Consider the following 20,087-nt stretch of genomic DNA (forward strand, 5'->3'; position numbering starts at 1 on the left):
CTGTTATAGCCCAGGGCTGAGAAAGCTGGATTGCCCGGGGGCTGCTCTGCCTCACCTCCCCGCAGGAGTCAGCCAGCGCTGCAAGAAGGGCAGAGATGAGAAGTCACAGCTCTGTCTAAACGGATCAGAGAAGGGAAAGTTTCCTAGTATTAGCAGGGGCAGATGGGCCCCCGGTTGGCCTCTGCTCCCACGGTTGAAGCCAACTGCCCAGCGATGGCAGCGCCATCTCCAGCCATGCAGCGCGGGTTGCCATCCCCTCAGCCCCCGTGACTGGGGCGGGCAGGAAAGCTCCGCCCACGCCCGGCGGGAGGCGGGCGATTATGGCGCTGGGCTCGGAGGCGCTGTCGGAGCGGCCGGTGCAGCTGGCGCTGATGCTGGCCTTCGCTTCAGGCGTGCTGGTGGGCTGGCAGGCCAACCGCATGCGCCGCCGCTTCCTCGACTGGCGCAAACGGCGCCTGCAGGCCCAGTTGGTGGCCACGCAGAAGAAGCTGGATCTGTCCTGACCGGTGAGCGGGGCGCGGGGGGGCGGCCCCGCGCCAAGTGCTCGCCCTGCGCATGCGTGTCCCGGGGGGCGGGGCCTTCGGCATCGGGACAGACCCCCATCTCGCTCCTATAGCTAGAGATGTGTGTGCATACATGTTATAGCTGTGTGAGTATACATGCATACATATACCTATATATGTGTGTGTATATGTCCAAGGGGACTGGACCCGATAAGATCCCTTCCAGCCTCTATCTATTATAGACACACACACAGATACACACACTTATTTATATATTTATTTATATAATATACACACATATATATGTATATATGCATGTATGTGTATATATGTGTGTGCATATGTCTATATACATCTATAGATATGGTCAGGACCCCTTTCAGGGCATGGGGAGGAGTGAATCAGGGTGACTGCCTTTGGCCCTGTGCTTGGCCCTGCGGAGCCAGATGGGAGCTGGGTGGAGTACCTGCAGCCCTGCCTCACACAGTGTTAAAGGGGCCTCACACAGGCTGATTTGCCCCGGACCCTGCACCACCCCCCCATTGGTCATCTCTGGATAGGGTGCATGTGTATATAGATGTAGACAGATACATTTGGTGCCGAGAGGGGAGAGTAGTATATAAAATGTGGCAGGATTGCTGCCTGGTTCAGACTGGCTTTGTGTCAGCATCCAAACTTCAAAATTTTGTACCCTCCCAGGAAAGTCCCAAAACAATATTAGCAATGATAATGTGTAAACTTCTAATGAGGGATGCATTATATGTTTGTGAGGGGGTAGTAAGGGGATCCTGAGCTAGGACTTGATATGGCAGAGCTCCAACTTACAATAGCAGGGCTCCCACTCCTAGTTTGGTTTGGCAGCAGCACAGCACAGTAATGGTATTGTCTAGAAATGCCAAGTGATTTGTCGTTAGTAAAGTTTGGTTTTTAGGGATTGATGGGCCGTTAAGTTTTGGGCTGTCTGGCTGTCTTTTCTAAATTGCTGAAAACTTCGTGTCTTACATCAGGGGTGTCAAACATGGACCCAGGCTGGATCTAGCCAGGTCATCCAGCCTGCCGGTTTTGCCTCTCTTGGCTGCCAGACTCTCAAGTGAAAGCAGTGGTGCTGGAGCCCCACAGGAAGAAGCCCAGCACTGCGGCTTATTCCAGCAGCAGTAGTCAAGTGCCAGCCATGCCAGGCTTCTTCCCAGCAGGTCTTCCCATTTAGACTGGCCAAAGTGGGTGTTGTGTGTGCTGGATCCAGCATGCAGGAGTCCCTGACTGTTATCTGGCCTGCTAACTGGTTGATTACTTCCTACAAGGTTTGATTTGATGCGGACATTACACATCCTGGAACTATCACATTTGAGAGCTCTGGCATGTTTGAATGCTTGCAGGGAAGGAACATGAGCAGCAGGGGAACAGAGGGTTGCATGTGACAAATGTTCAAAGAACAACAAAGTACACATTTTCTAGTGCCCGTATGGCATGATATGGTTATCATAAGTAGTGCTGACACTGTGGCATCTCCTGGACATGTATCAACATTATATAAGCCAGATACTATGCTGATTTTTTAAGTTTAATTTTAAGATTTTCCATTCCAAAGGACAAATTGTAGACAGCTGTAAACAGACTGTTACATTCTACATCATTTTATAGCCTGCTCTAAATTCCTGACATTCAAGTTTGCTTTATTGTAGCTTATCAGTCTCAATGCTGTCTGTGCTTTGAGTATTTCCAGACCTGTTTATTTTTTTGTTTTGTGGTTTTTTTTAAATATAGTATTCTAAAACCTATATTTGAGATTATTTTTCTCTCTTGCTGGAGTATTGTAACTATGGTTTAACATGAGTGAACATTGTTTTGACTGTATTTTTTATTTACAATTTAAATTACTTCAGGTTTGCAATGTAGCATTCACATTTATATTTCACTTTCTTTAACAGCCTGACTGGGATGGAAGCCGACAATTGAATGAACATAAACAGACTCCTGCTCCCTTTTTATCTAAATATATTTGAAGAAATGAGGTTTTATACCATACAAATATCTTCACACACTTCATCACTTGAAAAAGATGGCATCTGTGGTATAATAGTCTTGCTTGCCCAAACTGACATCTCCAAAAATGATCTTCATGTGTATTAAAATAACCTCTGTATGGCTACGATGAGTTAAATTGGTACTATGACTGCATATCTGTTGCCTTGTATTTTTGAGGATTGTTCTAAGGACAGTTTGACACCCCTGTTATCAGAGACGACCCGAGCAGGGTGAGGGGCCTGGGGCAAATCAGCCTGTGCGGGACCTCACCCCAGGACATGAGGAACTTGGCAGCAGATTCAGTGGTGAGGGGCCGGGGGGGGTGCCGAGCGGCCAGACATGAAGCTGGCAGCAGCATGGAATTGCCGTGACCACTCTGCCTGGCTCCACAGGGCCCCCCAAAACACCGGGCCTGGGGCAGTTGCTCTGATTTGCCCCCCACAGACGGTCCTGTTCTATTTCTTTACTTTTCTATTTGCTTGTCCCTGTGTCTTTTGACTCTAAACCTGCTTCTGTACAGTATATGACTCTTGCCACCAAAACTGTCAATATTTAAAGCTAATAAAATGTAATTTAGGTTGCTTGTTAAGTACAAACTTTAGTTAAGTAAAAATATAGCTTATGAAACATGTTAGGAGCCTAATGTTAAAGCCCAGAGAGGAGGTGGGAACAAGCACGTGAGCAAAAGGTCAGTGAAAATTATAGAATGGCACACAGCATATATGGGTAAGATAAAATCATGAATTCATGATTTCATGTTAGGCATAAAATTCAGAGTCTCTATCAGTCCTTTAGACTTACTCTTTATATCAGGAATATGTCCAGCAAAGATGCCCGTTATTCAGTAGAAGTCCTTGGGACTTTTTGACATCTTTGGAGGGATGGGGGGGACAAGGCTTAGCCTCGTGCTTCAGCTGTCTTGTCTATTGCTATTTTTCTATCTCCCTGCACTTGTATTCACAACTGTTTTCCTCCAAAATTTTCTTTCATGAATTTCAAAGGAAGTCTGTACTCATTTTAAAACACCTTGAGCTGATGATGCAAAGTATACTCTACGGAGATTCAGAACTTGGTTGGCACTTTATTCTCAAGCTAATGTAATGCTTTCCTACTACCTCTCCTGTCATTTTGCTTTTCCTAGCATTCCTTACATTTGAATAGGTAACATTAGATGCTTTGGGTTGTGTGACTGGCACCTGCCACAGTGAACAACAGGCTTATGCAACATTTTCTTCAAGAGTGCTAAAGATAGGTCAACAAAATGCAGTTACGCTTTTACAACTAATGCTATATTAAGTTATCTGAAAGTGATTTGGCATACATTTTATGAGCAGGCTGTACCAAAAGGGGCTGAGATCAGTATTTAATAGGTACTCATATTATTTATTGGGCAACATGATTCATGTGATAGCTCAAACTGCACATGCTGTCAAATTATGCCTGTACATTTTTTTTTTATGAATAAATATCAGGTATTTTCATAAGCTCTTTTTGCCATGTATTGTCATCTTAATGTGTATCCCATATTTCTTAAAAATAAGTGATGGGAGTGACAAAGATTTCTATGCAAAACCTCAAATAATTTTTTGAATATTCTGCGTTTAAGCCCTATCTGATAGTGAATTTTACCATTTTAATATGGGAACAGTGTAGCCTTAGCCTGCCTGTGTCTAAAATGGCACAATTCTTCTGGGGGGGTTGCAGTGGTGCTATTACACCACTCTGATTCGTGGCCCACCCAGTCTCTAGCTAAAAACCTTAATTCAGGTGCAGAAGTAACTGAACAGTGAAATATCAGAGGCACTGTCAAGATGCTCAAGAAAGCTAGATTTAGTTTTGTGAATATGAATTAGAAATGTACATTTCATTATAATATCTACAAGACTAATGACAGTCTTTTTTGCCTATTTTGGTGTTTTCTGAAATTTTATGTATACAACCAAGCAAATAAGTGCACATTCCAATACTTATGTTTGTTTTTTGCTTTGGCTGTGAACTGAATAATATAGTACTAGCCCTCTAACATATTGGTAGAGCATCTAGTTGTTCTCTAACTGGAATTAAATACAAGTTGTATTTTATGGCCATGTCCAGACAAGCATGGATGTTTGGTTTCCCAGGAACAATTAGCAGTTGCACACCTTGTGTCACTGCTTCTTGTTCCCAGGGAATGCCTGTGCCAGGTGTGGTCTGTTGTGTGGCAGGTTACCCCGGGTGGGGTAGGGGAGGCTGGGGCAGCAACTGTGCTGGCTCCAGCAGCCTTACTTGGGGGCTTGGGGAGGTGTAGCCACAGCATTCCTGCAGCAGGGAGCCTAGCTGGCAACTGGAGTACGGATCTAGCCAGCCAGGCTCTGGTTTTGGTGGCACATGCTGCCACCACTTATGCTGCCCTTTTTTTTTTGGCTTGGATTTTTTTGACCAAAAACACCCTCTCATGCTGCAAGGCAGCGGCACAGGGAACACCTACATGTGCAGTGTGGCACAGCAGATGGGTCTACAGAGCCGCATACCCCACATACCACATGTCCACACCTGTCTGGACCCAGCCTGTGTGATAACTAGTGCACCGTCTGCACCCAGCTCCCCTTTTTCAAAACCCTAGATGTGCCCAGGAATTGCTCTGTCAGAGCCCGTTTATAAGATTATCTCCTTTCCCTTAAACGCCCCTTATGGTGGGTGTCTCTGCAGGCTGGGGTCCTCCCTGCAGGCTTGGGCGCTATTAACTAAGGCAGCAGCTTCATCTTATTTTTATTCCGGCTCGAAACACGGCTTCCTGTAAGAAGTCCAGCTTGCAGAGCAGGAATCGGCCTGGTCAAGGCTCTTCCATCCCACCCGTATCCTCATCTATCGTCACCGCTTGCACGCTGCCTGAGCTTCTTCGGGGGACTGCAGCTCCCATGATGCACTGCGGCTGCGTGGGCTGCGGCCCGCTGTTTCCTGCCCCCCTCTCGTTGCATGTTGGGTCTCTGCGTTCCCGAGCGGAGAGCCTGGCTCCGTGCCCCCGTTGCATGCCGGGAATGTTAGCACTTCTGTTGCAGCCGGGCTCCGCAGCAGCCAGGTCTCGGGGCGCCATGGGATGACGTCACCGGGGAGCGCCCGGGCGTTCGTTGCCGTGGCGACGATGGCCGGGCTGGGCCGGGGGAGTCGGGGCCGGGGCCGGGGACCGCTGCAGCGCGTGCAGCGCCGGAGCCGCGAACTGCGGGAGCAGGTGCCGCCCCTGCGGGGTGGGAGTGAGGGGGAACCGGGGGAGGCAGGGAGGGCTCCCGCCGTTCCCCGGCCCGCTGACTGGCTCATCTGCTGCAGGTGGACGCGTTGCTGGCAGAGAGCAGGCAGCGCGGGGCTCTCGGCCCCGCGGACAGCAGGGGACTGTACCCGAGGTAAGGACCTGCTCTCCCAGCCTGCTCCGCTGCAGGGCAGCAGCCAAAGCTGCTAGGGTCCCACTCAGGTTGGAGGACAAGACGCACAGCCCACTCATGCCTTGGCCAGCCTGTGGCTCCGATCCAGTCTGTTGCTTAGACCGGGATGGGTTTAAACAGCATTGTGTAGTGGAGAGTGTGCTCCTGCCCAATGCACTGCCAACAGGATGCCCTACAAGTCTTGCAATTAGCTTCCCACTGGTCAGTTTCCAGTGGGAGGATCTCGGCTACACACTGATTTTGTGGAAATGGAGGAAACCTACCTAGCTTGCCATACGGCTGAGGGCAAACAAAACCTGTGGGCATCCAAACCCCAAGTCTCTGGGCTTGGGCCTGCACATAGGATGATGGATTTGGGAGTATCTGAAGCCCTGGGCTGAAAAGTCTGGGGTGGAGGATACTTGCCAGTTGTAGCACCACATATAGTGTTTAAACTGTTGAATGTTGCCCAGTTGAGAGGATTTGGCTAAGTTGACCTTGAATATGAAAAATTTTCCAAAAAAGGGAAAAAAAAGGGGGTTGCTGCTGACAGGGAGCTGTATTGCTTTTGTGGAAGTCCTGTTGAACCATCTCTCCAGCGAAGCCACTTTCAGTACCATGTCTAAATGACTGCCTGGGTGACAGCTGACAGTGGGCTAGGAAGCCTGGATGCTGCCTTTGGTCTGGCACTCAGCCTTGCACCAGGCATCTCGCCTCCTTGCGTCACATTCCCACCATGATATGCACTTTGTGTCTCTGTGTGTTTGTTATCTGCTGGTCTGAAACTCAGGGAGACAAGCCATTATGTTACAATGTGCTGATTGCTGGTATGTGAACTACAGTATAAACATCTATGATGAAATCCTTGTGCCTGGAAATTGTCTAAGGGTTGCTCCCAAAGTTTGTAAGAATAAGTTTTTAAGAACAAGTTAGATAAACACTTGTCTAAGATGCTTTAGAATAAGAAAAGCAGGCCTAGGAGAGCCCTCAAGAGAGGACCTAGTCCAGTGATGCTCAGCCTTTTGATCCCATGGGCCAGATGAATGGCGTGGGGCCAGCCTGTGGGCTGGATTAGCCCTACGCACCAGGCTTTGTCCCCGTGCCACCTCCGGCTGGTCCCACATGCCAGGCTCAGGTTCTGCACTACTATGCTTACCCAGTCTGTTGTGCAGGGCCACGCTGTCTGGCTCATTGGGCTCCCCTCAGGTCTGGAAATTAGTGACAACTACTCCCTTGCCACCATTTTTTTGGACTTGCAGGGATCTCCATGGGCTCCCCTTTTTCGAGGCAGGGCCATCCCTATCCTCTGATTTGTTGAACATATTTAACGATTACTTCTTGTCCCTGCAGTGGCAGGATACTGGCAGTTCCCTCACCCTTCTGCTTTACCTGGAGCAAATAAAGGAGACTTTTAATGTTTTGGGCCTTATTCCTAGTAACTGTGTGAGAAGATTGTTCCTGAATCTTTTAAGAATACGTTAAATAAACACTTGCCTACACCTAAATCATCTCTACTTATTCTGCCTCCTCTTGAAAACTTCAACAGAGGAGGTTCCACAACTTCTTCAAGCAGTCTCTTCACTGTTTTGCTAATCTAACATCTTGTCTTTTCTCTGCACTGAGTCAGGATCAAGTATGTCTAGACTGGTGATGCTCAGCCTCTGATTCATGGGCCAGATCTGGCCCCAGGAAGTCATGTTATCATGCCTGTGGGGCTCTGCCTGGGTCTGGAAATTTGGCAGGTGGGGAGTGGTGGCACCATTAAGTGCTGCTCCCCTGCTTCCAAATTTCTGAACCTGGGGGGAGCTCTGCAGGCCAGTAATGTACCTCTGTGTGCTAGACTTGACTGATGCACAGGGTCTACCCACAGCTAGATCAGGGCCTTCAAAATTGCTCTGTTGCCAGATCAAGGCGTGTGAGAATGTGTGGACATGCTGCCAAATCAGGGTGCAGGGGATGGTCCAGTGGACCAGCCTCATATGCTGACTCCACATGGGATCCACCCAGCAAAATTACCCTGTGCCAGTCATTTGGCCCATGGGGCTGGAAGTCTGGGTGTCCCTGATCTAAACCAATAGTTTTCAACATTTTTGGACTCGAGGCATTCTTCAGGAAATGCTAACTCTTAGCTTCCACTCATATTTTTTTGTTACTAAAGAAAAAGAATAATTTTCTTTTTGCAAAGAACTTAGACCACAATAGGTCAGAATATTTTTGACATTCAATTTCTATTTGAAATCTCTGGGTTCATGTTTTGAATCTTGTGAATAGTGTAGGCATTTGCACACCTAACAGTACTGATATGGTACATCACCCTTAAAAGGATATCACAGTACTGTGGTTGAAAATCACTGATTTAGATAATTCCCTGGCAAATTTTTGCCTAACTTATTAACCACTTGTTAAAGGAGATTTCATTTCTCTTTCTAAGTAGCCTGTTCCAGCATTAAGATTTCATTGTCGTTAATTTAAATCTAGCCTAAATTTTTGCATCAAATAAAACCAAATTCCTTTTGTCCTTCTCTCAGTAGTCATTCTGAAGAGTTGATCACCATCATTTTTTTTAAACAACTGATTAAATATTGGTAGAAAGTTATAATAATCTCAGTTCCTTTAACCTTTCCTTATAGATTGTTTTCTAAACCTCTTATTCTCGTTCTTACCCTCTGGAGTCTCTTGAGGTTGTCTATATCTTTTTCAAATTACATGTTTGAACTCCCAATAGTTGAGAATAGGTGGGAAGTGATAAGGGGGAGGGATCAATGTTAGTTCTCTTGTATGTACCAGCAGGTAGAGTAGAACCTGGATACTACACAAAGTTAGCTTCCTTAACATCCTCCTCTTCTCATAAAGAGGAGGGTTTGCAATGTAACACAGATTGTACTGGGCTGCAGCAGACTGCTGTGTGAGACTGTTGTGGTGTTACAGCAGAGAAGGGGCACCTTTGAAGTAAAACCTCCAATAAGCAGCTGAGCACCTTATCCTTATTTTGGCAATCCACTGTGACTCATGATTTTATATATAAATATTATACACATTGAGGCCTTAATTTTATAAACATGTATGCACTTACACATTTCAGTAATTATGCTTGGTTTTGGTCATTTCTTTGTCAGAAATGAGAAAATGCAACTTTGTTTGATTTCAATATAGATGTGTGGAACTGAAGAAACTGGTGGATGAAAATATGCATACCCTTAAAAACTTGAAAAAAGTAAGTACTGGGGCTAAAGCATTTTGTGTTCCTCAAAGTAGCTTGGACCATGCCTAACTGTGGCTATATAGCAGCTATTCTGGCTGGATCAAGACCTTGATGGGAGTCTGTGGGGGTTAATTTATTATAATCACTACATGATTACATATTTCTGAGTGCTTTGGAATATGAAGTTCTGGACAAGAATTATTTATCATCAGTACTTAGGAGTATTCTGGTATTTTAAAATGGGAACAAAATCAGAGAGATGAGATTAAAAATATCCATGTTTACCTTTCTCTTGGCTAGATGAAAAATGAAACCCCTAAGCCAGTGGTTGCCAGACTGTGGGTTGTGACCCCAAATGGGGTCATAACATCAGTGGGTGAGGTCACAGGGGTGGGGGGCTGTGATTCAGGAGTGAGGCATCATGCTGAGGAAATAGGGCCATAAATGGGGTCATGCTGAGGAAAAGCTTGTGAAGCAGTTCTCCAACTGGGGGTCACAGATTCCAAATGGGCCCCCAGTAGTTATGAATGCTATTTTGAGCTCAACAGGCATGTGCTTATATTGACAGACATGGGGCTTATAACCAGAGGTGGGATCTGAACTGGAAATGGTTTGGGAATCTCTGAGCTAGAAAAATCTCAAGGAGACTCGACAATAACAGATTTCAAGGTGGATCTCTCACAAACAGGGCTGGCAGGGAAAAGGGCCCCTCTGAACTCAGTTACTTGAATAACATCCACACAGAATGTATATCTTAGGCAGAGAAGCAGGAATTAGCTGGGAGCATAAAGTAATTATAAAACCATATACAATGAGGGTTTAGCTTCTTTTGACTCTTTGACCAATTGTATGTGGGGGGGCGGGGGTTTCCTCAGGCTGATGAACCTGCCCCTGTAGGAAATTATAACCAGCGGAAAGAAGAGGAAGAAAAAGAATTGTTAAAACTCACTCAACAGCTGCAAAAACTTGCTGCGGTCTTCAGTCATGAAAGTATATCTAAGGATTACACTATGTAAGTAGTACAATTAAGCAAATATACCAGAAACTTTCATATTACATTTTTATTAACATGGTTAAAGAACAAGAAATGAGTGTTTTCACTGTGTACCAGACCTTCCTTACCTATTGTACTTGCTTAGGCAGCTGAAACTGACACTGTCTAATTAATGTGAGAGAAAGATAAAGTACCAAGAAATTCTATTTCAAATGTTCTGGAATCACCATTTCCTTTCCTGTCATCTTCTAACACACCCATTCAAGATGTTGATACGTAGGTGTTCCTTTAGAGCAGTAGGCAACATTTTTTGGCCAGAGTGCCAAAAACCCCCACAATGCCTACCTTGGAAGGTGCCCGCATGCCAGAAAAACAACATGAGGGCAGGGAGTACATGGCAGGATGCCCTGCTTGTGCCCCCCTGGGCTGCTCCCATGGAAGCCCTGCTGCAAGCAGCCTGGGCTCCGTGTCTGTCAGCAGCTTCCCAGAACCTGGGCCAGCTGCAAACATCTGCTGCCTCTTGCAGCCCCAGCTGCCTCCCAGCCCCAGACCTGGCCCTGGGCTCCAGGGAGGCAGCACATACAGGCAGTGTTCCCCGCGGCGCTGCCCTCGAGGCTTCTGCAAAGCAGTGTTGGAACCCGGCGCGGCAGGGCACAGCAGGGAGGCGCAGACAGCTGCCTGCTTCCAGCTCCTCGCTGCCCTGCCACACGTCCCCTGTGTGCATGGGAGCACCGTGACCAGCAGCGCAGGGTTGTGCCTCTCGCTGTTGTCCCCACCTGCAGGGAAGTGGCACGGCAGCTTTTTGCGCTCCACGCTGTGCCCTGCCGGGCCGGGTTCCAACGAAGCGGCAAGGGCAGCACAGCAGGAAGTACTGCCAGTATGTGCTGCCTCCCCAGAGTCTGGGGCCGGGACGGAGAGGCAGCAGATGTTCGTTGGCACGTGGCCCAGGTTCTGGGAAGCTGTTGAGAGCCACAGAGCCCAGGCTGCTTGCAGCAGGGCTTCCATGGGAGCAGCCCGGGCTCCGTGACTATCAGCAGCTACCCAGAGCCAGGGCCGGCTGCAGGCGGGAGGCTATAAACAGTTGCTGCCCTCCCACCCTGGTCCCTGCCAGCTGTCTTCCGGCCCCGAGCTCCAGAAAGGCAGCAGGCACTGGCACTGCACCTTTTGGGGCTGGGGAGACAGCAGCTGTTTGTAGTCTGGTAGCTGCTAAGAGCTACTGGTCCTGGGCTGCTCCCAGCAGGGCTTACAGCATCCCAGCTGCCTGCTGGGGGCAGCCCGGGCTCCGTACCGGCGCGTGCAAGCGCACCTCGGAACCGGCAGTGGGGGAGAGGCTTGAGGCAGCGCAACCCTGGTCCCTCCCCTGCTCCCAGCACGGAGCTCATGTCTGGGCTGCAGAGCCCGGCACAGCTGGTTGTAACCAGCCTGGGCTCTGGGCAGCTGCAGCAGGCAGGCTGCAAACAGCTGGGCCGGGCTCTGCAGCTCTGGCATCAGCTCCATGCTGGTGGCAACTATGCGCGCACCTCGGGGCGGGCTGTGCTGCACTGCTGTCTGCCCCAAGGTGCACGCGCAGTTACTACCAGCATTAAGCTGGTGCCGGAGCTGTGGAGCTCGGCACAGCTGTTTGCAGCCTGCTTGCTGGAGCCGCGCACAGCCTAGGCTGGCTACAAACAGCTACACGGGCGTCTGGAGCCCAATCACCAGCTCTGTGCTGGGAACGGGTTGCGCTGCCTCAGGCCTCTCACCCACCGCTGGCAGCCTCCAGGCTGCAGCTGGCCGCGGCTATCTGTAGCTGCTGCCAATCATGGAGCCCGGGCTGCTTGCAGCCTCCCAGCCGCTTTCTGGGAGCAGCCCAGACTCCGTCGCTGGTAGCAGCTACCCAGAGTGGGCTGGCTGTGGCGTGCCAAGCAAAATGGCCTTGCGTGCACATGTGCCGGGAGTTGCCGACTCCTGCTTTAGAGAAACCCTTTCTTTTCTGTGACCCTTTTGAATTGCTGCTTCTTGCATTTGCTAGATGGTGAAACAGTGACGGTGCTGCTACCATAAACACAAAGGCAGCAGCACAGCAGCAAAAGATGCTGAAGAAAGTTTCTAAGGTCCCTGGAAGCTGGAGCCCTTTGGGCATTCAGGTGGGAATTTAGGTCCAAGAGTTGTAAGGTAATAAAACACACAAAAGGTCACACCTATCTGAAACATGAGGAGGGTCATAGGCATAGATATTATAAGCTGGTAGGCGTTTTGCAGGTGAATGGGCAACAATGGTTGCTGAAGAAGCACAATTCTTGTAAGGGAGATGCTTTGTTGACTGCAACTAACTGAAAGGTTAATGTGACTGAAGGTTGATGTCCAAAGTTGAATGTTACCATCTGAAGCTGGGAAAAAGTATACAGGCTGCAGTCCACAAAATGAAGGGTTCAAATGTGTTCATGGTTTGGGAATTTCTTCCTAGCCTACTTGGAGTGTTGAGACTTAGGAATGAGAATCCTGCTTTGATGTAACTTCCCTTCAGAGAAGCAAAGTTACAGAGAAGATTGTTCCCATTGCTATGCGCTGTAGACAGTTCTGGAAAGAAGCCATTAAAATAAGCAGTTAAAATAAATATGATGTATCGTTCTTGTTTAGCGATAGAGAATGTCAAAGTGGTCATCACATAGAACAGGAAAATGAGGAAGAGGATGAGGATGATGAAGAAGAAAGTAGTGAGGAGGAAGATGAGGTGGAAGATGATGAATTCGAAAATCAACCAACTATTGAAGAATGTATTACTGTTGGTGATTTTGATGCTCAACAGGAAGGAGATCTCTCATTTAAGGTAAACGTATGTTTGCAAGTATTACAAAACAGGTTCCAGGCTGTTTCTCACACTTGCAGCACTGCACTAAGATGGTGACTAATAACCTCTCAAGCCACAAGCCATGTTCCCTGCAGGAGTCAGAAAACAATTCTTTTTTCAGTAATTGGAGGGTGTTGCTTTTCTTTTTGAGTTAGGGTGGAACATCTGGGCATCTCGTATCTAATCCATTCTCTGCCATGGTAGGGCCATGGCATGTAGGATGCATCCACGTGCACACTATAATAGGCACTAGCTTATTTTAATTAATGTTAAAGCGTCACAAAACACTGCTCTTTAGCTAATGTGTATTAAAATAAGCTAATGCTCATTTCTCTAGTACTGTACAATGGAGGTACTAGGTTTAATGCGCATTACCTAAAGGGCAATTATAAACATGTAGATGCACCCACTGCCTGTGGAAAACAACAGTTTAGTGTCTTCAAAACAAAAATACTTAAGTTAAGTTATTGGGCTCGATTAGGGGTGTCTGGATAAAGTGTGATGCTCTGTGTGTTATACAGGAGGTCAGATTAATTGGTGTAATGTCCCCTTTAGTGTTAATACATTTTTCAAAAAATGCCTTTATAGTGTTTAGTACTCAGAATGGTCATAAAGCACAGTTTGGCTGGATGCCCCAGACCTTTCTTTAAAGAGATCCAGGAAATCACTGCCTTCTACTAAGGGGGGAGCATGTCCTATCTTCTCAGTTTGTGTTCTTTATATGAAATATAACCTCAGAAAAATTTCTCCTCTTGAGCTGCTTTGATGTTGGGCTACCTCTAATCACTTCTTTGCACCTATAATTTTTTTACATCAGATTCAAGTTTCATGTCTTCATCTTTGCATAAATATTGACTCTTTCCACACCTCTTAATTGTTTGTCCTTGGTACTGCTTTTATTTCCTTTAACAGCTCTTGCCATTGTGCCTTTCATGTTGCCATTATGCCCAGGGTCACTCATTCTTATCTTGTGATGATTCTTTCATCTTGCTTTAATTGTCAGTATTCCCCACATTCTTTCTATAGGTCTCTTTAATAAAGTTCTGTATAACCTCCCTTACCTGGATTGCCGCACTTTGTTTTATCTTACTTTGGAAGCTACTTGTGTGCTCCAGTGTTCTAAAAATGATTAATATCTCATTGCAAATGTTGTGATGGAGCTCTTTCACCCCTACCATGAGAAGAATTTGGCCAATAGCTGTTTCAGGAGTAATTGTTAAATATTTATGTATTAATGTATTCGTGTCTTTTCTCTGTCTCTTCCACCCCGCCTCCAATCTCCAATGCTGAAGAAAAGTGAAGTTTTGCTCATTCTTGACAAAAATCCTGATGGTTGGTGGATGGCAGAAAACTCCAAAGGAGAGAGAGGCCTTGTTCCTAAAACCTATCTCGCTGTTAGTATGCTGCTACTTTCTTTCATTCATTTACACAACCATTATGTAATGGGTGTGTATATGTCTGTATCTGTCTGCAGATAGTCACTAAAACATTTCTCTCTTGTTATACAAAAATGAGCTGTACTGATGTTACATTCTTTTGTAAATAAAAGCAGCATCTTGAATACTTGAAATATGTTCTTGGACATAAAGGGGCATCTGTGAACGCTTGGTAGTGCTAATGCATATTTCATATAATGAACCTAAGGAACACTTGCAAAGGCTACTTTTAAACTTATATTGTAAAATTTTGGTCCATCTGAAGTCTGACCTAGATGCATTCATGGCATACATATACATATGCTGGCCAAATTAATGATGTGCAATCATGATGCAAAAGTATGAGTGTATAGTTCAGATGATGGGGAGCTGCTGCCCTCCCTCTCTACCTACCCCCAGCCCTGCTGGGAAGCAGTGGCATGGGGTGGTGGGTGACGGTGCTCTGTCTCCACTTGCCCACCCATGTGTACCCCCTAGCCCCTTTTCAAGTACCCCTGAGGGTACATGTACTCCTGGTTGACAACCACTGCTCTACACACATCCAGCAATATAAGGCACATCCAGCAATATAAGGCACCATTACAGCTTAGGGAGTCCCAAGTGTATGTCTTATGGCTGTTCTCAGCATCTCTGGGGTGTGCTGTCAGGACCTCTGTGGGTTTTCTATCCAGTTGCTGGACTTGGGCAGTTGTAGACCAGGAGCTGGTGAGTAGGCAGGTCTTGTTTTTCACGCACACATGGCAGGAGGCACCATAGACATGGTCTGACTTTTGTACTCTGTTGCATTATACTGGTGGTTCTGTCCTGTAAAAAGAACCCTGCAATGCATGGCAAAGAGCTAAGGTTACTTTTTGCCTGAGGAACAGGTGAATTTTCCCTTCCCAAGATGTCTATTTTGTATATGATCTCTTTTGCTCACATGATAAGTGGGAGAATTTTGCCGCTGTAAGAATTTTAATATTCCTATATGTAGCAGCTGAGATATTTTAGTATCCATATCTATGTCCCATAGATGTCTGTGTTTCTACTCACTGAGCAGAAAATATCCGCTTCTAGGTATTAGCAAACGCTGTGATGAGAGTACAGACTATTCTTAAAAAATGAACTAGGAAGTATATGTAATGCTTGACAATCTGCATGTTCATTACAGGTCTACAAGAAAGAGGGACTAGGGCAAAAGCCAAGTGAAGAGGAAACTGATGATGACATCGAGGTAGTAGATGAAACAGCAGATGGAACCAAAATTAAAGAAAGGTAATGTGGGACAGCCCTGGAGAAGATGAAACAAAACAATCTCCCTCTCCCTAAATTAGGTGATAAATTATTTAAAATTCGAATGCCCTTGGTTGATCTGAGCCAATTGCTTTTTTTCATACAGGAACCAGATAAGCTTGTTATGTGGGTTTCCATTTTGAACTTGCATGATTTTACTTTTCAGTCATTTCTTCCTTTTTTTTTCACCTCATAAAACCAAAGAGCTCATATAACATCATAATGAATACTCCATGAACTGTATTAGTTATGTGTTTCCAGGTGGATTTGTCAAAAGCATATTGTGTCAATATAGGGGTGGGCAATTATTTTGGGCGGAGGGCCGCTTACCCAGTTTGGGCAGGCTGTCAAGGGCCATATCCCTGGGTAGCCCTGCCGTGTGACGGGTACCCCACCCCTTGAGTGGTGCCCTGCCTACTGGTCACCATCTTGGGACTGATGTCCCAGGGCCAGCACTGGTGGGGCCCAGAGTGGGGCACAGGCTGGCAAGGGTCTGTGGAGCTGGGCTGGGCTGCACCAGCAGGGAGAGGGGGGAGCTGGCCTGGTTCCATAGAGCCCCTGCCAGCCGGGACCCCGTGCTCCTGCTACCCTGTTCTGGGTCCCATCAGCACTGGCCCCAGACACTGATGCTCCCACTGGCTCCCCACCTGCTCACACCCAGCCCCATGGTACAGGTGGGGGGCAGTGCTCAGCCCCAACCCCTGCTCACCATCAGGGAAAAAACTAGTGCTGAGCATGGGGAAAAGTGGCCCCTCGCCTGCCTCATGGCCGGTGCTCCCTGCTGTAGCCTCTCGCAGCTCACACAGGGCTGTCTGGAGCAGGCATAAGCAGCCTCATGCAGGCTGCAGGTGGCTGCAGTGCAGGGTACAGGTCATGGGGTGGATGAGGGGCCGCTTTTCCCCATGCTCAGCACCAGCTTGTAACCTGCCCCACTGCCAGCCTGGCAGTGGGGCAGGTTACAAGGTGGTGCTGAGTGCTCTGGGGGCAGAAACCAGCCCCTCCCCACCGCATGCCTGGCGCCCTGTGCTACAGCCTCTCTCAGCCTGCCTGGGGCCGCATATTCCTGCTCTGGACAGCCCTGCGTTGGCTGCAAGCGCCTGCAGCGTGGGGCGCCGTCCATGGGTTAGGCGAGGGGCTGCTTTTCTCTGCACAGGGAAGGAGCCCAGGGAAAAGCTGAGTGTGGGGGCAGGGACATTGGGCATGGTGGGGGAGGGGCCGTTTCCCTGCTTCTTCCTTGCCTGGGGTCCCCCCGACTTACCTGAGCTTCCAGCTCCAGGGCAGCCACATGCTCCCAGCCGAGAAACCCCAGCTGGGGCTTCCGGCTGGGGGACAGCCCCACAGTTGTTGGAGCCCACTGGGCTTCCCCTGGGTCCTACTGCCCTTGGTTCCTGCATTTTTGACAGGAACCAAGGGCAGAGAAATATTAATTTTCTACATTTTTTTAGGGGCCTCATGGGCCAGATAGAATAGCGTCGCGAACCATATTTTGCCCACCCCTGTGCTAATATGATCCTGATTTTCTGTTCCAACAGAATAATGGGTCCTGTTGGTGGGGGAAGCAGTGAATGCGGTGGGAAAACAGTGGATGTCATATTGAACTTTATTACATATTTTGACACCGTCTTCAACTGCATTTGTATAAGTAAACCAAGGAAAATACAATGGGGTGGGTGCATAATTGTTTGGATAGTTAGCCCAGAGAGGTCATCAACAGTTCAATGTCAAACTGGGAAGAGGGATCAAGTGAGGATTCCCATGGGTCTGTCATGGGTCTGATGCTGTTCAGCATCTTCACTAATTACTCGGAGGTTAGAGTTGAGAGTAATCTTACTAAATTGGTAGATGACACCAATGTGGGAGGGGTAGTTAGGGTAGGCTTAAGGTTCAAAATAACCTTGATAAATTGTAAAACAAATAAAATATAAGTCAAGAAAGGAAAGTACGACCTACTGCCCTTGGAAAGAAACAAGCAAGATTCATGAAATGCAAAATGGGAAATGAGTAGCTAGGTTGCAGCACTAGAAAAGCTTCTGGGGGTCATGATGGATCACAGGCTGTATATAAGTTCACATAATATCATTGCAAAAAAAAGACAAATAAATCCAAGTGTGCTAGTAAAGGGAGTGTCGTATGCAAATCACATAAAGTGATTATTATTCATTTTATTTAGGAGAGGTGCAGTCTCATTGGGTGTGCTATAACTTGTTTTGGGTACAGTACATCTAGAACCTAGCCAAGTTGGAAAGCAGACGGCAACAAAATGATTAACAATCTAGAAAATATGACACAGAAAAATTGGAACAAGGGGGATTGTTTAATCTAGAGGTCAGAATACTGAAGGGAGACTTTCTCAATTTTCACATACAAAAAGGGTAGCAAACATTTTGTTTTACTGCCAGTAGACATAGGTAACAAGAATTAAAAGGTTTAAATTGAAATAAGGGAGAATTAAATTGGATATTAGGGAGAACTGTCTTAGGGTCATTAAACACTTGAACAGATTATTGAGAGAGGTTGTGCAATCTCTGTCCTTGGAAATTTTAAAGCACAATTTAGAGAGGCACTTGTCTGAAATGGTTTATGCCAAGATGATCATACCCTGAGGTTGGACTGGATGACCTGAGATCCCCTCCAACCTTATTTTTCTGTGATACTTTGTTAATGAACGTACCTGCTCAGTGTGCTAGAGCCCACCATTTAGAGAGAAATTATTGTTTTACCTATAACAACTATTTTGACTGTTAATTCTGTATCATTTGGTATTATTTTACTTTCTGATATTCTCTGATTTTTCCATCCTACTTCCAGAACTGATTCTCACTGGAGTGCTCTTAGAAAAGCTATCAGAGAGGTAGGTATATTTTGTGTGATATTGCCTTAATGAATCATTATATTCACTAATTACTATTTGGATTTGATATTATGGTACAGTATAGTACTTTTTGTTAGCAAGGAAGGGACTCGGAAGTTCGTTGTTTTTAGTGAAGCAAAGTGAGCGAGTGCTTTGGGGATTAGCACTAGGACACATTGCTAAATAAATGCATAATAAATTAGTGTATCTAGTTTTTTTCCATTAGTGCTACTCAGTCAACTCTTGTTCCAAGAATGTGGTTAATTTGCTATTGTACTGTGCTATGTTGATTTTCTCTAACATGAACTCTGTTCTGATAGTGAAGTATGAGCTTGTGTGAGGTGAGTCTTACGATGCTAAGGGGCCAAAATAGCTCCTAGGATAAATTTAGGGAGGGGAGAAGTAAGTGAAGCTCAAGATCTGTGTTCACGTTTGTGACTGATTCCTCAGACAGTTGAAAATTAGGATAGTTGGTAGTTAATGGAAATAGCAGCTGCTAAAAATTCTGTTTTGATTAGAACGATGCCATTGATGTATTGGCAACCATGGGGGCTGTTCCTTCAGGGTTCCGACCATCAACACTATCCCAGTTGTTTGAAGAAGGTAAGATTTTCTTACAGTAATTGCATTACAAGATTCATGAAAATTTGCTATGAGTATATGATCTGTTTAGAACAGTCTAGGTTTCCTATTGTTGAATTGTTTTTGGAACAGTAGAGTGTACTACATTTTCTTGGTTAATCTCTTCATTCAACTGGATGAATGCTGCCCCTATGAAGTCAGTGGGAAAACTTGCATTGACTTCAATGATTTCACCCCTAAAAGGGGAGAAATCTCGTAGACAGTTCCTACAGATCACAGGTATCAAACATACAGTGTGCACAGGCTAGATCTGACCCATGGAGCTGCCCTTTCTGGCCTGCCAGTCTACCACTGAGCCACCAGAAGCTGGGGGCATAGCCAGGGGGAGCAGCCTGCCACAGAATCCAGGCCCCTTGGACCCCAGTGGATGTGACAGTTGGCAGGAAGAGGGTGCGTGAGAGCTCTCTAGCCACTGAGCCTGTTGCTACTGCCATGGCACCACCTGCTGCCTTGTGCTGGAGCTGGTGCTATGTGCATCATGCCCTATGCCAGAGCTAGAGCTGTTGCCACAGCAGCACAGGGCACATAGGAGCTCCAGCCTGGGACACAAAACCAGAGCTGCACCAGACGTTCCTTGCCAGAGCTATCACTGCATAGGCCAGAGCTCCTTATTCCCAAGTCTAGATCTAGCTTGCAAAGAGCCTTGTGGTCTAGATCCAGCCCAGAGCACAAAATGAGTTTGACATACCTTAAAACTACATCCAGTCAATAACTTTGCACTGATGTAATGATATGCTAGTGACATGTTGTGCAGTATTTATGCTTTCTAAACAAACACTGGAGGCCGTGTGCTCTTTTTCTTCTTACTTTTCATCCCTAATTTCTCATTACCATTCCAAAAAAAAATGGATGTCCAAATATTTGTCCAAAGAGAATCAGTTGCAAAGGGAGCTTCCAGGATGTTGATAGCAATATTTTCTTAGTTTCCTTTTTAATT

General features: G+C 46.6%; 1 protein-coding gene and 1 long non-coding RNA gene across 7 annotated transcripts in view; both read left to right on the plus strand.

Moving 5' to 3' along the window:
- Positions 1–279: 279 nt before the first annotated feature.
- LOC109316212 lies at positions 280–4,012 on the plus strand. Its single transcript, XR_002102761.1, has 2 exons — positions 280–506; positions 2,432–4,012. It is a non-coding gene; the product is annotated as an uncharacterized LOC109316212 (long non-coding RNA).
- Positions 4,013–5,634: 1,622 nt separating this feature from the next.
- Positions 5,635–20,087, plus strand: part of NPHP1 (nephrocystin 1) — a 59,634-nt gene continuing 45,181 nt past the window's right edge. For 5 of the 6 annotated variants that reach the window (XM_019544113.1, XM_019544115.1, XM_019544118.1 and 2 more), the window contains exons 1-9: positions 5,635–5,736; positions 5,832–5,905; positions 9,077–9,137; positions 10,001–10,137; positions 12,739–12,928; positions 14,242–14,343; positions 15,536–15,639; positions 18,466–18,508; positions 19,027–19,111. In XM_019544113.1, coding sequence (XP_019399658.1) covers positions 5,650–5,736; positions 5,832–5,905; positions 9,077–9,137; positions 10,001–10,137; positions 12,739–12,928; positions 14,242–14,343; positions 15,536–15,639; positions 18,466–18,508; positions 19,027–19,111 — 883 coding nt within the window. In that variant the 5' untranslated portion in view covers positions 5,635–5,649. The remainder of the gene's footprint in view (positions 5,737–5,831; positions 5,906–9,076; positions 9,138–10,000; positions 10,138–12,738; positions 12,929–14,241; positions 14,344–15,535; positions 15,640–18,465; positions 18,509–19,026; positions 19,112–20,087) is intronic. The other variant, XM_019544116.1, reaches the window with a different exon arrangement.

Source organism: Crocodylus porosus, unplaced genomic scaffold (assembly GCF_001723895.1).
Source record: "Crocodylus porosus isolate Cpor-Errol unplaced genomic scaffold, CroPor_comp1, whole genome shotgun sequence".
Taxonomy (NCBI): Eukaryota; Metazoa; Chordata; order Crocodylia; family Crocodylidae; genus Crocodylus; species Crocodylus porosus.